Below are 13,736 nucleotides of genomic sequence, written 5' to 3'. Positions count from 1 at the left end.
TTTAGGAGTGAATTATGTACAGCACAGTTCTGCAGATGTATTTCTCACTGTGTCAAAAAATTCCTATTTACAGATAGTGAAGAACAAGCAGTATGACATGCATGTTGAAGTCACAACATTAAACCAAGAAAATGCCAAGACTTTTGGTAATGAAGAGAGAATGTTTGAGGGATACAAAACATCCGAAGGGCTTAGGAGAGAAGACTTTGCAAAGATGAGCTCTTTCTTAGGGGAAGAGATTTTGAAAACTGTTGATGATACTACTCAGTTGGAATATTTTACAGAGGAATATGATGATATTAAATTTCAAGGTCTCCGACATGATGTAACTGCCAGACAGTTGACCGAAGTTAAACTTTTAGACAGGCTCACAGTTGAGCAGCTCCGTTCAGGGCAGAAAACTATTGATGAGGTTCAGAAAAGTCTTGAAAAATTTTTAACTAAACCTACAGCTATAGCTGGGCTGTACCTTGAATCTAGCAAAGAGGTACTCTCTTTTGCTTTAGCAGCAAAGAGAAGAATCATAGGAAAAGCATTGGCATTAGCATTTTTAGAGGCCCAAGCAGCTACTGGTTTCATCATTGATCCCACAACAGGTCAGAAATTCCCTGCTAATGATTCAGTTGTTAGAGGGCTTGCAGATAACGAGTTCAAGAGTAGACTGCTTGAGGCAGAGAAAGCTGTTTTGGGCTACTGCTGTTCTGGGAAAGTGATCTCTGTGTATCAGGCTATGGAAGCTCGACTCTTAGAAAGACAAAAAGGTAAAAATATCCTTGAGGCTCAAATTGCGTGTGGGGGAGTCATTGATCCTGTAAGAAGTGTTCGTGTACCTCCAGAAACTGCTGTGCAGCTTGGCTTGCTTAATAACACAATTTTAAAATTTTTGCATGAACCTTCTAGTAATGCAAAATGTTTTCACAATCCAAATAACAGGAAAGCTATGTACTACTGTGATTTGCTGAAAATGTGTTTGTTCAGTGTAAGCAGTAAATGCTTTCTGCTTCCAGTTGGTGAAAGGAAAATAAGCAGTCCATCAGCAGAGAAAAGTCATAAAATTTCTGTAGTAGACATCAAAACAGGAGCTGAAATGACTTCATATGAGGCTTATCAGAAAAATTGTGTTGATAAGGCTACATATCTTGAGCTTTCCAAACAAGAATTTGATTGGAGGGAGTCTACATGTTTTGACTCTGATGGGAATTCTTTTCTTTTGCTTACAGATCTTAAAACTGGTGTACAGTTTAATATCGAGGAGACCTTAAATCAGGGTAGAATTGGCAGAGCATTAGTCAATAAATATAAGGAGGGCTTAATCACAGCTAATGAGTTTGGAGATATTTTAGTTAGCAGTTCACAGTCAAATAAAGATTTAAACAGTCCTATTGCAGGGTTCTGGCTTTCTGAAACCAATGAAAGAATTACAGTTTTAAAAGCCTCACGCAAAAACTTGGTAGATAGAGTTACTGCCGTCCGGTGTCTTGAAGCTCAGGTTAGTACAGGAGGCATAATTGATCCATTTACTGGGAAAAAGTACAGTGTTTCAGAAGCTTTGCAAAGGGAGTTAATCGATGATGGTTGTGCCAAGCAAATCCAGCAGTGTGAACTAATCGTTACTGGGATCATTCACCCTGTAAGGAACACAGTTATGTCAGCTGTTGAAGCTATGCGCGTAAATGCCGTAGACAAAGAAATGGGTATGCGCTGCCTGGAGTATCAGTATTTGACTGGTGGGTTGATAGATCCAAAGTCTCATTCCAGATTAACAATGGAAGATGCAATTAAGAATGGTATTATTGATGCTGTCACAGCTACAAAGATGAAAGATGAAAAATTATATGTTAAAGTTTTAACATGCCCCAAAACGAAGAAGAAGTTAACCTACAAAGAAGCTTTAGAGACAGCTGTTTTTGACTGCCACACTGGGCTGCGATTGTTAGAAGCAGCTCAGCCCATGAAAACTGGAATTTCCAGTCTTTACTATAATTCGTAATGGAACAAAGATATTAGTACTCGTTTTGGGGCCTGCTTTAAAACCCGTGCAAGTCAAGGAAAAAATCTGTGATGGCCTTTATGGAAAATCATAAATGGTGTTTTCTAATGTAATCATGAGCTGCTGTAAAACTAATTAGTACAAACCACTAATTAGTATAAAACACTAAAACTGGAATTAGATATTACTTGTTACAAAGTTGAAATTTATAGATCAATTTAGGCAGATTCATAATTTCAAAATGCAAACTATTTGTTCTTTACCTGAAGTTATGAAACCTTTACTATGTGTCTTTACCTGAAGGCCTTGTCTGACATTATCTACATGTAGGTAGGGTAAATCAGAAGTTATACTGGGGTTGATGAAGTTAACATCAGTGCAAAATGGGTACATTTAGGTGAGACAAGAATCAGATTCTTGTATTAAAAATTGAAAGGGATTGCCCATTTTGCGAATGAAGACAGTGCAGTATTTCATGTGACCTGATGCTTAATTTAATATTACAAATCAGTTTAAAGATATCATTTATTTTACAAAAGTGGAAATAAAGTATACAAGGGTTAAATCTGCAGTCCAGTAAACACGTATGCATAACTAATTTTTTTCACACTGGTATTTCTTTAATTTTAATGGGCTACTCATATCCTAATCTTTTCTCTCACTTCAGGTAACTTATTTTTTTTTACAATTTTTTTTTGGTGGTCTAATAGGCGAATGAATTACTATTACATATCAAATTTAAAGAATTCCATTGAAATAAAATGTCTTCATTTTTACTTGTGATACATGGAAGGGCTTAAGCATGTTTTCTAAGTATTGATAAATTTCAAACTACTAACAGGTTGTAGTACTATAAAAAGAAATATATTTTTCTGTGCAGAAAATGATGAACTGTCTCAGTATTTTACTTTTATTGTTCTTGTTTCTGTAGACATAAAAGCAATGTATTCTTCCTAATTGTAATTTAGTAATCCATGTGCGTAGATTGCAAAGTACTGATATCCTATGCTGGCTGTACATATCCACACCTGAGGGTAATGCAAAGGCAGCAATTCAAAGATACTTTATGTGCAAATGTTGTTTAGATTTTATCTGCTGAGTAATGGCTGGGAAGCTATGCTTTTTCTTAATATCAGTCATTTTATAGTGAATGTACATGTGTATGAATAAGCACCGTAATCATAATTACAAATAATTTGAGTAATTATTTTGTTAATGTCTGTAATTATGTGGCATTTTTGTTCCTTCATCAAAGTGTCATAGTAATGCATGTGGTGATAAATAAAAAGAAATCACTTTATGTGATAATGCTGCCATTGTGGTAGAATTGTGTTTCTAGGGATGTTAATGTTAAATATTCCAACAATTTACATGTACATGTTTTTTACAATTCGCGGTGCTCATCAGAAGTCAATGGAAGAAGAAAAGAAGGAACATATTGAGAAGGCTGGGGATTTACTGAAATGGGTGTCAAACCTCAGCAAGACACTCGGCAAAGAAGAAGGAGAAAAGGCTGAAAAGACAGATTTGCCTAAGCAGCAGGTACACAGATGTCTTCTGGTAAAATACCACTTCCTCTTTTTAAGTCTCTGTGTTGATTAAAATGAGAAAATATTCCATAAATACTTTTATTCTCCAAATCACCATCCACATTTTACTGAAGATGTAATTTCACATTTGGTTGTGAGTGGAGGGTTGGGTAAATGAACACCAATGCTTAGGGACACAAACATGTTACTCGGGAAGAAGTGCAAGCTGCTTTTTACAGTCCTGGTGTGTGATGTATTCTGACACTGCAGAATGTCAGTTTAGAGAAACTAGACCCTGCAGACCATAACTCAGCCTTTGTATAGAGGGACAGCGCATCCTGGCAGGACGGCACTTTGTGGGTCTGCCCCCTTGTCCTGAAATAGTTCAGTGGATAAGTCTGATAACTTCTGCCCTGGCACCAGGAAGGAGAGACTTGGCAGGCGGGGCCTGAGGGCCAGGTTTCTTTTTACTTGCTTTTAGAAAGTTATTTTGAGGGGTCCTCTTATGGCATAGTCAAAACTGCTGTCTTAGGGAATACAGCAGGTGTTGACTGAGCCCTCTTTATTATCACACTAGTCCACAGGCTGCTGGAGTGGCCCATCTTGCTGCCTCTATTTAACAGGTACCTTGTCATTGTGTACAGTTGTAACTCTGACCATAAATTTCCATCTGTGAAGTTTCCTGTCATTTCTAACAGCTCCCCTGCTAGGCTTGGTCCACAAAATAGCTTAGTGACACCTAAAAAGGTTTCAGTAGGTGAAGGTCTGCCTGCACACTGAGCAGCAGAGAGATGGAGCAGTAGCTTTTCCACATCCCTCAGTACAGGGCTGGATGTGTGATCATGCAAACATGATTTTGGCCCTCCTGGCAGCCTGTTCCTGCATTTTTAATTTGGTCACGCATGCTGGTGCTGGTTTGAACCACTGGACCAGCGTGTGCATAAATCCAGCGTGCTGTCGGGCAGGGCGGCAGTCCTTCAGTCCCGATGGCCACCAGTCCCAGTGTGCTGCTGCTTCATAGAGGACCAGTGCTAGTTCTGTTACTGAGTTTGTCCCTATACCTATAGGAGGAAGTAAGCTTGTATTGATTTGAGCATATTGATTGGTAAATCACTAATAGTTAGGATCAGAATTTGCAAAAATGTTCAACACTGGTCTTTTTCTGCCGTTGTTAATGACAACAGTGCAGATCTTTCTGAGTGTTGGGCCAGCACTCAACTCCTTAGAGCATCTCAGCTTACCACGGCAACTATGGCTGACATCTTCCCTGGACAGCCTGAGCCCTCAGCAAGTAACCTGGGAGTTAGCCACCTCGGCTTCCTCCAACCTGTGGGAGATGGGCGTTTGCCAAGGGCGTTTCCTTCCCTTGTGAAACGGGCTGGCAAGGTAGCGTCACGTTCCAGAGGTGCCTGGTTTTGTGTCTCCACTGACTAGCACAGGTGCCTTGACAAGTTTTGTAGTAACATGTAGGCTAGTGATCTGATAGCTAATGTTAGCTGAAATACATTTCATGCAGTGGTTTGGGGTTGCTGTGGGGTGTAGCTGTGGAGTGGGTGGAGAAGCTGGTGCCGGCAGTGACAGGGCACAGACAGCAGCCGCAGCGATGCCAGTTCCCCAAGCACAGTGGAGCTCATGACCCCAGCTGCTGCCTCAGCCTGCTCACATCGCCTTCTTGTGTAGTGCCTACAGTGCTTGCTCTCTCGGTTTCTGTCCAAGCAGCACAAGTGGTGGGATTGTGGCTCGCTGGTGGTGATTGCAAAGGGAGACTGGTCAAGACCGTGTTCATGTACTTTGACCCGATGCACACAGGGACAGAACTGGTGGTGTCCAGACCCAGGTGAATGCAGGGCCCAAGCACCTTGCTAGAGTTCTCTTAGCACTGACATTGAACATATCTTGGGCTTGCTAATGAAGTCCTAGACTCTCCTTTGATACTTTGCCTTTATTTACCCAAAATGAGTACTTTTCTCTGAAGAGACTGCAGGCATTTTCTCAGAAAAGTTAAAAGATTAAATTCTCACAAGCTCCTCTGCCAGAACAAGTGCTTTAGTGGACATGACACAGAAATGATAGCAGGGAGAATATTAATAAGTAATTAATTTTTTCCAAGTGTCTGATACTGCATTTGTCTCCGTCACTGAATTTCATGAAGGTTTGTGGCCTTCTGGTATGTTTTTTTAAAAAGTTATCTCTCATCTTGGTGAGCGATTTCTTGAATGTGACCATTGTACACATATCTTTATAAAGCTGCTTTAAACTGTACCAACTATAATAAGTGGTTTTAAATGATTGGTTAATTTTCAAAAAAATAAAATTTTAAAATAAATTCTTTGTTTCACCCAATAGTTTTCTAATACAAACAGCTTATTTAACCAAAAGGCATAGCACGACGACTTATCCATATATAAATGATACAATTCCGTAGTAAATAATATCACTCTAAGAATAGCCTGTATTTAAAGAAAAAAAAAATAAAGTTCTTATACTATTGAGTTTAGTCCAGATAGAAATACTATGTTGTTTGTTTTTCTTTTTATATATGTGCATAGTTAAGTCTTGAACACAGGTGGTTTATTTTTCAGATTTCCCTGGATGAAATGTCAACCAAGAAAGAACAAATAGCTGAAGCTCTGCAGACTACTCAGTCATTTTTAGCTAAGCACAGTGACAAGTATGCCATTTTTAATTTTTGAAATAATGTAAATTAATTGAATCAGTACATACTGTTTAATTAAAAAGAAATCATATCCTCATCTTACAGTCCCAATTACATTTCACCTACAAATATGTTAGTTTTTTTCTTTAAGTTTATAATTTTGTCTTCCTATTTGGGGAAGCTTGATGCAGTTTTGTTTATTTCAAGAATTTGGCTAGGTTTATACACCTCTGGTCAGCTTAAAAAAAATATTAGATAGTAATATGCATTTGAAGTCAAAATAATTAACAAATTAGTAGTAAATTAGTACTTGAACTATATGTCACAAGTTTGTTTCATCTGTGTCTGAAATCATGTTTAAGATACTAAATTGCTGACAGATCTCATGACTCCATGCTGGCTGTGTTATCTGTCTTGACTGGTAATCGGTAGACAAAAGCATATGCAAATGTTAAATGCTTTAGTGATAATTCAACATACGTTCTAGATTAATGTACCTTCTTTTCCTGAATGACTACAAGCAGATTATAGCTTTCTTGAACATCGTCATAATTAGGCTATATTTTTTTCAGACTACTTTTACCAGTTCCCCCCCCTTTTTTAAGTAAAGGTAAGCAGATCACTCCCTGCAGGTTACAAATTACTTAGAGAGTTCTCTTTCTTCCATTTTTCTTTTTTTCTTAATAGAATGACAGATGAAGAGAGAAATGAAATGGAAAAGCAAGTCAGATCCCTCCAGGAGAGCTACAGCTTGTTATCCAATGAAGCTTTGAAGCAGCTGCAGGAAGCGCAGTATGTGGGTGATGAAAAGACGGAAGAAAAGGTAACAAGATTGAAACTTACATTTCAGTCTCTTTTGAGATTTACTGCATGGTTTTGGAACCACACATGATCAGTAAAAGAAGAAGCTGCAATTAACAGTGTGTAAAGGAACTTGAGATTTAATTGACTGAAGGTTTTGTGTATTTGCTATGGAATACTGTGTGTGACCTTACCTGTGCATATGAACATTCTGCTCATCAGATTTTTTTGTGAAGAGTCTTAATAATGTGTGCCTTGCATGAAGAAAGATAAACAAATCATTCATCTCTTAACTCTTCTCTTAAAAGCCATTCTTTGACTGCTAGATAAGTCTGTGTTTCTGCTGCAAAAATGACACCATAAAATAACATGTTAATCTCTCCCATATATCACTCAGAAGTGTCCTAGAAGAGATCTGCTTTCAGTTTTTCTTAAAATTTATCAGGATGTGAAAATGAGAGCACATAACGTGATTAGCTCTGAGACACTACAAATACATTTGTTAATGAATCTTAATCTCAAATATGGAATTGTCAAAATTATGTTGCAAATGAGTGTTCTCATATACACATAGAGGCAGTGTCTGTGTAATTAGTTCAAATAATGTTGCCAAACTGACTTCATGCTTTCCATGCAAACTAAATGCAATATTTGGTGCTAGAGTATCTGATTCCATATTGTTGAGTGTATATACACAAGTGCTGTATGCTGTAAACATGAATAGCATGGTTGTTTTGAGTCACATACTGTTTCCAAATATTCTAACCTTTCACAGACATTTAGAGCATGAAAATTTGCCTTTCAGGTATATGTTCTATTTGCTCACTCTGCAATCATTTCTTCTATTGTCTTTCACTAACCCTATTTATGTATGCAAAGCATAGGTTTTCAATTCGCAGATGCATGTTGGTTTTAAATCTTTTATCACATCGTGTGCTGTTGAATGACTGACATAGATCACTTGCGCATTTGAGCTGCTAACATTCACAGCATTCCTCCGGGCCTGGTAAGTACATGTTTTTATGCTTATCATGCATTCAAAATCAAAAGAAAACTTAAAATATACAGTCTGAAAATAGTGACAGATTTTCTTTTATATTCCTTTTTAGGTGAATAAAGTCATTGCTGGTGTCATTGACCAAACGACTGGAGAAGTCCTTTCAGTCTTTCAGTCTATTTTAAAAGGTTTTATTGACTATGACACTGGAATTAGATTACTCGAGAATCAACTGATCCTTTCTGGAATAATTTCTCCAGAATTAGGAGTATGTTATGATTTGGAAGAAGCTAAAGCTCATGCCTTAATTGATGAGCAGACTCTGTTGCAGTTGCAGGAATTAAGTAATGCAAAGAAGCTTATTTCAGAATCATCATTATCAAATCTTCCAGTTGTATCAGCTTTAGAACAAGGTCTAATTTCAGAACATTTGGCTATTAAAATTCTTGAGAATCAGCTTTCAAGTGGGCACTTGATTTTGCCATCTACTGGAGAAAACCTGACTTTGCAGAATGCTTTCCACAGAAACCTGATTTCTCCAACATTATATACAAAGCTTCTGGAAAGACAAGACACATGTAAAGATCTCATAGACCCCAACTGTGCTGAGAAGATTTCCCTTGAACAGATGGTTCATAGAAGCATAATACATGAAGAAACAGGGTTAAGACTCCTACCTGTGAAACCGCAAGAAAAAGGTAGAATCACGTTCAAATGTGGAAGGAAGATAACTATTTTGAGGGCAGCCCATGAAGGACTCATCGATCGGGAAACAATGTTCAGGCTGCTGGGTGCTCAGTTAATGTCTGGAGGTGTAATTGACCCTGACTCAGGGAAGCGAATGACTGTGGAAGAGGCCATGAGACAAGGGGTGATAGATCAGGACACTGCTTGTGGGATCCTCACACATCAGGTTCAGACTGGTGGAATCCTTTGCCCAAATTCAGGACAACGCTTGACTGTTGATGAAGCTGTACAATGCAACTTAATATCATCTACCAGTGCACTGCTGGTATTAGAAGCACAGAGAGGCTTTGTTGGACTAATTTGGCCTCACACTGGTGAAATATTCCCCATATCAACTTCTTTGCACCAAGAGATGATAACAAATGAGCTGGCATTCAAAATACTAAATGATAGACAGAAAATAGCTGCGCTTTACATTCCAGAAACTTGTGAAATAGTCAGTCTAGATAAGGCTGCACAATCAGGGATAATAGACGTCAATACTGTATCTGTTTTGACCAACGTGACTTTACCAGATAAAATGCCCAATGTAGAAGAATTAGAGTCCCCTTGTAAAAATGCTGCAAAATGGTTATCGATGTATGAATTTCTACCATCTGTATTTCATGACTGGGAGGAGGAAGATGAAGGTTCTGGCACAGAAGACCCTGTATGTCATAATTTAGATCAAGCTAAGAAATTATTCATATCTTATCTGATGGTAAATAGTTATATGGATGCAAACACTGGAGGAAGACTTTTATTATATGATGGACAACTGCAAGAAGCCATCAATATGTTGCTGGAAGGTGATGGTGCTGTGTACAATGCCGATGTGTCAGAAATGGAGTTTAATAACAAATTCACGAGCCCGAAAGGAATTAACCTAAAGTCGGCTGACAGTGTCCACTTTACTAATGTCACAGGCAGCGTTCAGGGCGATCTTTTAGGTGCTGAGAATACTTCTAATAACAGGAAATTAAATCAGTTTGAAGATTTTGGGAATTACATATCTTTACAGGGAGAAGACCTCCATGTGTGTAGACCAGATGTTTGCAATGCTATTGGTACTGAGCAATCAGAATATACACAGGAGATGTTGTTACCTAACCCTACAGAACTTAGAAGTGTAGTAAGTAGCACTCAAAAGTCCATGAACAGAAATACATTCAGAGGTCTTCCGGAGGTGTCTGAGTGGACAGAACTGTGTACGTCTAACAGTCAGAAGGCAAGTTCAGGAAACATTGAAGGATATCTTCCAAATGTCTCAAATCCAAATCTTATTTCAGAAACAGAGAACGAAGAGACTTATATGACAGGCAGTCTGGGTAATGAAAACAGGAACGATAAAACCTTACAAGATTCCTTGAGTGTGAATGATTTGTCAGATAATGAAACCTGGAGAGAGCTGGAAAGGTGCACAAAATATGGGCCTCACATATTGCAAGCTGACAATAGCAGAATGGTACTGGATAACAGCAAGAAGGATGATTTTCAGGGAAGTCTTGGTTCATCAATCAGTGCAGATACTGAATATAGACTTCCACAAGAATTGGTTAAGCAGTGTGGTGACACACCACAGTTTGAAGATAATGAATATAGTGAGCAACCTCTACAGGACTACGCTAATGTACATAACAGGCCATCCCTAGAGGACTATCTTTATCTACATGGCAGGCCATCCTTGGAGGATTGTACTGATTTGTGGAGTAAGCTGTGTCTAGAAGACAGTGGAGACATGCACCGCAGGCCTTCATTGGATGGCGATACTGTTACACATGATGGACTGCCTGTGGGGGACAGTAACAGCACAGCACAAAGACTAACAGTAGAAGAAAGCAATCTTACATTCAAGAAGTTACTGCTGTGTGACAGTAGTTCTGACTCGTCTGTAGAAGGGAGTGATGGCATCCCACAGTTTGAAGGTAACTGCTTGCAGCATGAATGTGGTGAGGTAGCCTCTGAAGATGACAGCTCTCAGTTTGATGATGATGACGATGATGCCTATGAAACACCTCAGGTTGATGATGATGACAGTGATGTCTATGATACTCCACAAATTGATGATGATGATTCCTATGACACTCCTCAAGGTGATGATGGCTTTGATACCTTGCAGTTGGGGGGTGATGATACACCAGAGCCAGAATTGTCTGGAACATCAGTTCCATTAGGTTTTCTAGAGGAGAGAGGTGGTCTAATAACCCTGAGAGAAGAGACCAGCTCTTTTCAAGAACTTGCGACTAATGCTGGAGAGAGTGTCCGTGTAAATCTGACAGGTCCACCTGAGAGTGTAAATATAGCTTCTGCAATTGCTGAAACTATGGAAAGAATCCCTGAGGAGGAAAAGGAAAGAACAGGGAGCTTTGGAGAGAAGGAGCAAAAATTACCAGTTACTCTGGAGAGTGAAAGAAGAAAGGAGGGAGGCCTTAGTTCTTTACAGAAGATGTATGAAGCAGAAGTACGAGACAGAAATGAGGAAGATGAAATGAAAGCGGAAAGTGACTCCTATGACGATGAATCTGAAGCTACACAGGAGGAGGAAGATTATGAGGAGGATTATGATAGTTATGATGACTCTGACACTGATTCTGACAGTGATGAAGAAATGGATATTTTTTATTCACATCATCAATGTATAAACAAAGGTGACCAGCTGGTAATTTCCTTAGGAGACATAGAAAATAGTGATGAAAATAATCAGAATATTGATGACTGTTGCTATTCTGTAGGCCACAAGACAGGATATATTTTGCAATTCCAGTCTAACCATGAAAATGGAAAACTATCCTCAGGAAAATGTGAATCTGCATCGGATGTTTCTGAGGCAAGATGTGTTGGTCTCACATGTGCAAGTGAAGAAGACAGACAGCAGGAAGCAGAAGATGAATATGGAACTTGTGTCAAAAGTAAACACATGTTACAAGATACTACTGAGCCTATTCAGTCTGAAAATACCTTTGACACTAAATGGATGTCCTGTAAGAGTGAAGAAAATAATAAAACACAGCTTAAGGTTCCAAGTTCTCAGCTTCTTGATGATACTATGACATCTGATGTTAGTGTAGCAGCATTCCTAATTACAAAGCAAGCTACTGATGATGATGAAAGTACTCAGACAAATTTGCTTTTCTCAGAATGTTTTATTGATAGCATGAATAAAAACAATAGTACCGTGCCAATGTTACATTCAAATAATGGGCAAAGACAGAGAGAAGCGGTATTTGCAGAGGAAAAAGTATTAACTGATATGGCTGGTATGGAACCACTAAAGGAAAGTTCATCCCAAATGGACAATAAATTCCTTATGGAGATGCCTTATGTGAGTGATGGTGATAGTTCTCTTAGTGACCAAGTACATCCAGTCACCAGTTGGAAGCATGGTCAAATAGGAAGACGTTTTGAAATTCTTACAGAAAATAAAAATAGAGTAAATATTATGGAGGAATGTGATATCATGGGGCAAAATAAAATTCCCATTCAGATGGAAAGCCTTGGGGAAATATTTGATGCATCAGTAATTAAAGCTGATAGAGAAACTCCTGTTTCAAGTAAAGAAAATGTTGATCAAGCTTTGCTTGACATTGGAGATAGTGCAAAATCAGATGAATTTAAGAGAGATTTTAACATTTCCGCTTCTTTAAAACAATATACAACAGACATAAAAGAAGGTAGCCATTCAGAATTGGATAAAACTGAATCCTGTTGCTTTGAGGACAGGGAAATAGGGAAAAAGGGTATACAGAATGAAAAGGATTTTCTGCTAAATATGGAAGAAATGCATTCAAGTGAATTTAACACTTATTCTTTTCCCCCAACTGATACAATGACACCAAAGGAAGTTAGCATAACTAAAGAAACAGGGACAGTTACCTGTCAAAATACTGACAGTGTTCTTCAAGACTTTTCAGAAAGCAAGAGCAGCAATGATAGTGAATTTTCCCCAATAAAAGCAGATGCTTTAGAAAATATTGAGGATGCCAAAGAATCAGGGGATGGGAGTGAAGCGCTACCTTCTGGGAGTCATACCCATACCACGGATGTTTCTTCTGCAATTCTGAGCAGCGTAGGGGCTGGCTTGAATTACGGTACCCAGAAAGAACATGAGAAGCTGAAAAATACAAAGGGAGAAAATTTTGTGGCTAGTGAGACTTCTTCCCTTGGAAATGGTTTAAAAAAAAAAATGTCCATGGAGTCATTACAAAAGGAAACGGGACCCTGCAAAGATTTTCAAGTAAAGGGAGGTGTTTCACAATCGCCAGAAATGTCTGACACACTAATGGAAGACTTAAAGAATATATTACGAAGGAAATTGAAAATGGGACATGTTTACTGCAAGCAGGAGGGTGAACCCCTAAGCTACTCTGATACCAAAATTTTAATGCGAAATTTATTTACAATGGTTAGAAGCACCCATCTGGGGAGTGACATGTCTAGTGAGTCAAATCTCAAGCACATAAGCAATGCTGTTAGAACTGCATTAATGGTTACCACACCATGTACAGAGCCAAAGGACAGTGATGCTCTTTCATTGCTTTGGCCCGATTGCAGAAGTCCTGATCTTCTTCGTGATATTCTGAAGCAGGAACCCTGCAAGCGAAAGGTGGATGATCCAGGTGAACGGAAGAGTGAAACAGATGTGAAGGCTCCTGTTCCGAAACTTACTACTTCCGAACTTCTGGAGATTTTTCAAATCTCACCTGGAGATGAAAGTACAAGCAAGTTAGAGGAGCTGATAAGTGGTTTGCTTACGAGCTCACAGGCTGCTGGTATCACCACAGAACATGAGGGTAAAGGCAAAGTAGAGGGGCTTTGTACGCTTTTCTCAACAGAACAATCGGAGTTTGGATCAGAAATTGCTAAAGAGAAAACATTGGCAGAAGACACACCTGTTGCTTGGAAAAGTGACCAGGAGCATGGGAAGACAGACAGCCTGTTCAAAGGCTTTACTGAGCCTGCTTTCAAAACAAAAGAAGTAGTCCTGGAAGACACCCCCACTAGCATGGTAAGTAACAACAGCTGGTATGTGCTATGTGT

The 13,736-nt window shown here is 38.8% G+C and overlaps 1 protein-coding gene across 24 annotated transcripts in view; it reads left to right on the top strand.

The window, feature by feature from the left end:
* Positions 1 to 13,736, top strand: part of DST (dystonin) — a 315,224-nt gene that overhangs the window by 189,502 nt on the left and 111,986 nt on the right. For 16 of the 24 annotated variants that reach the window (XM_072855195.1, XM_072855191.1, XM_072855192.1 and 13 more), the window contains 4 exons: positions 3,398 to 3,532; positions 6,102 to 6,190; positions 6,863 to 6,998; positions 8,086 to 13,704. In XM_072855195.1, coding sequence (XP_072711296.1) covers positions 3,398 to 3,532; positions 6,102 to 6,190; positions 6,863 to 6,998; positions 8,086 to 13,704 — 5,979 coding nt within the window. The other 8 variants (XM_072855203.1, XM_072855205.1, XM_072855204.1 and 5 more) reach the window with 2 other exon arrangements.

This window comes from Ciconia boyciana, chromosome 3, assembly GCF_034638445.1.
Source record: "Ciconia boyciana chromosome 3, ASM3463844v1, whole genome shotgun sequence".
Classification (NCBI taxonomy): Eukaryota; Metazoa; Chordata; class Aves; order Ciconiiformes; family Ciconiidae; genus Ciconia; species Ciconia boyciana.
The sequence above is the reverse complement of the archived record's forward strand: the minus strand, read 5'-3'. Positions and strand labels throughout refer to the sequence as shown.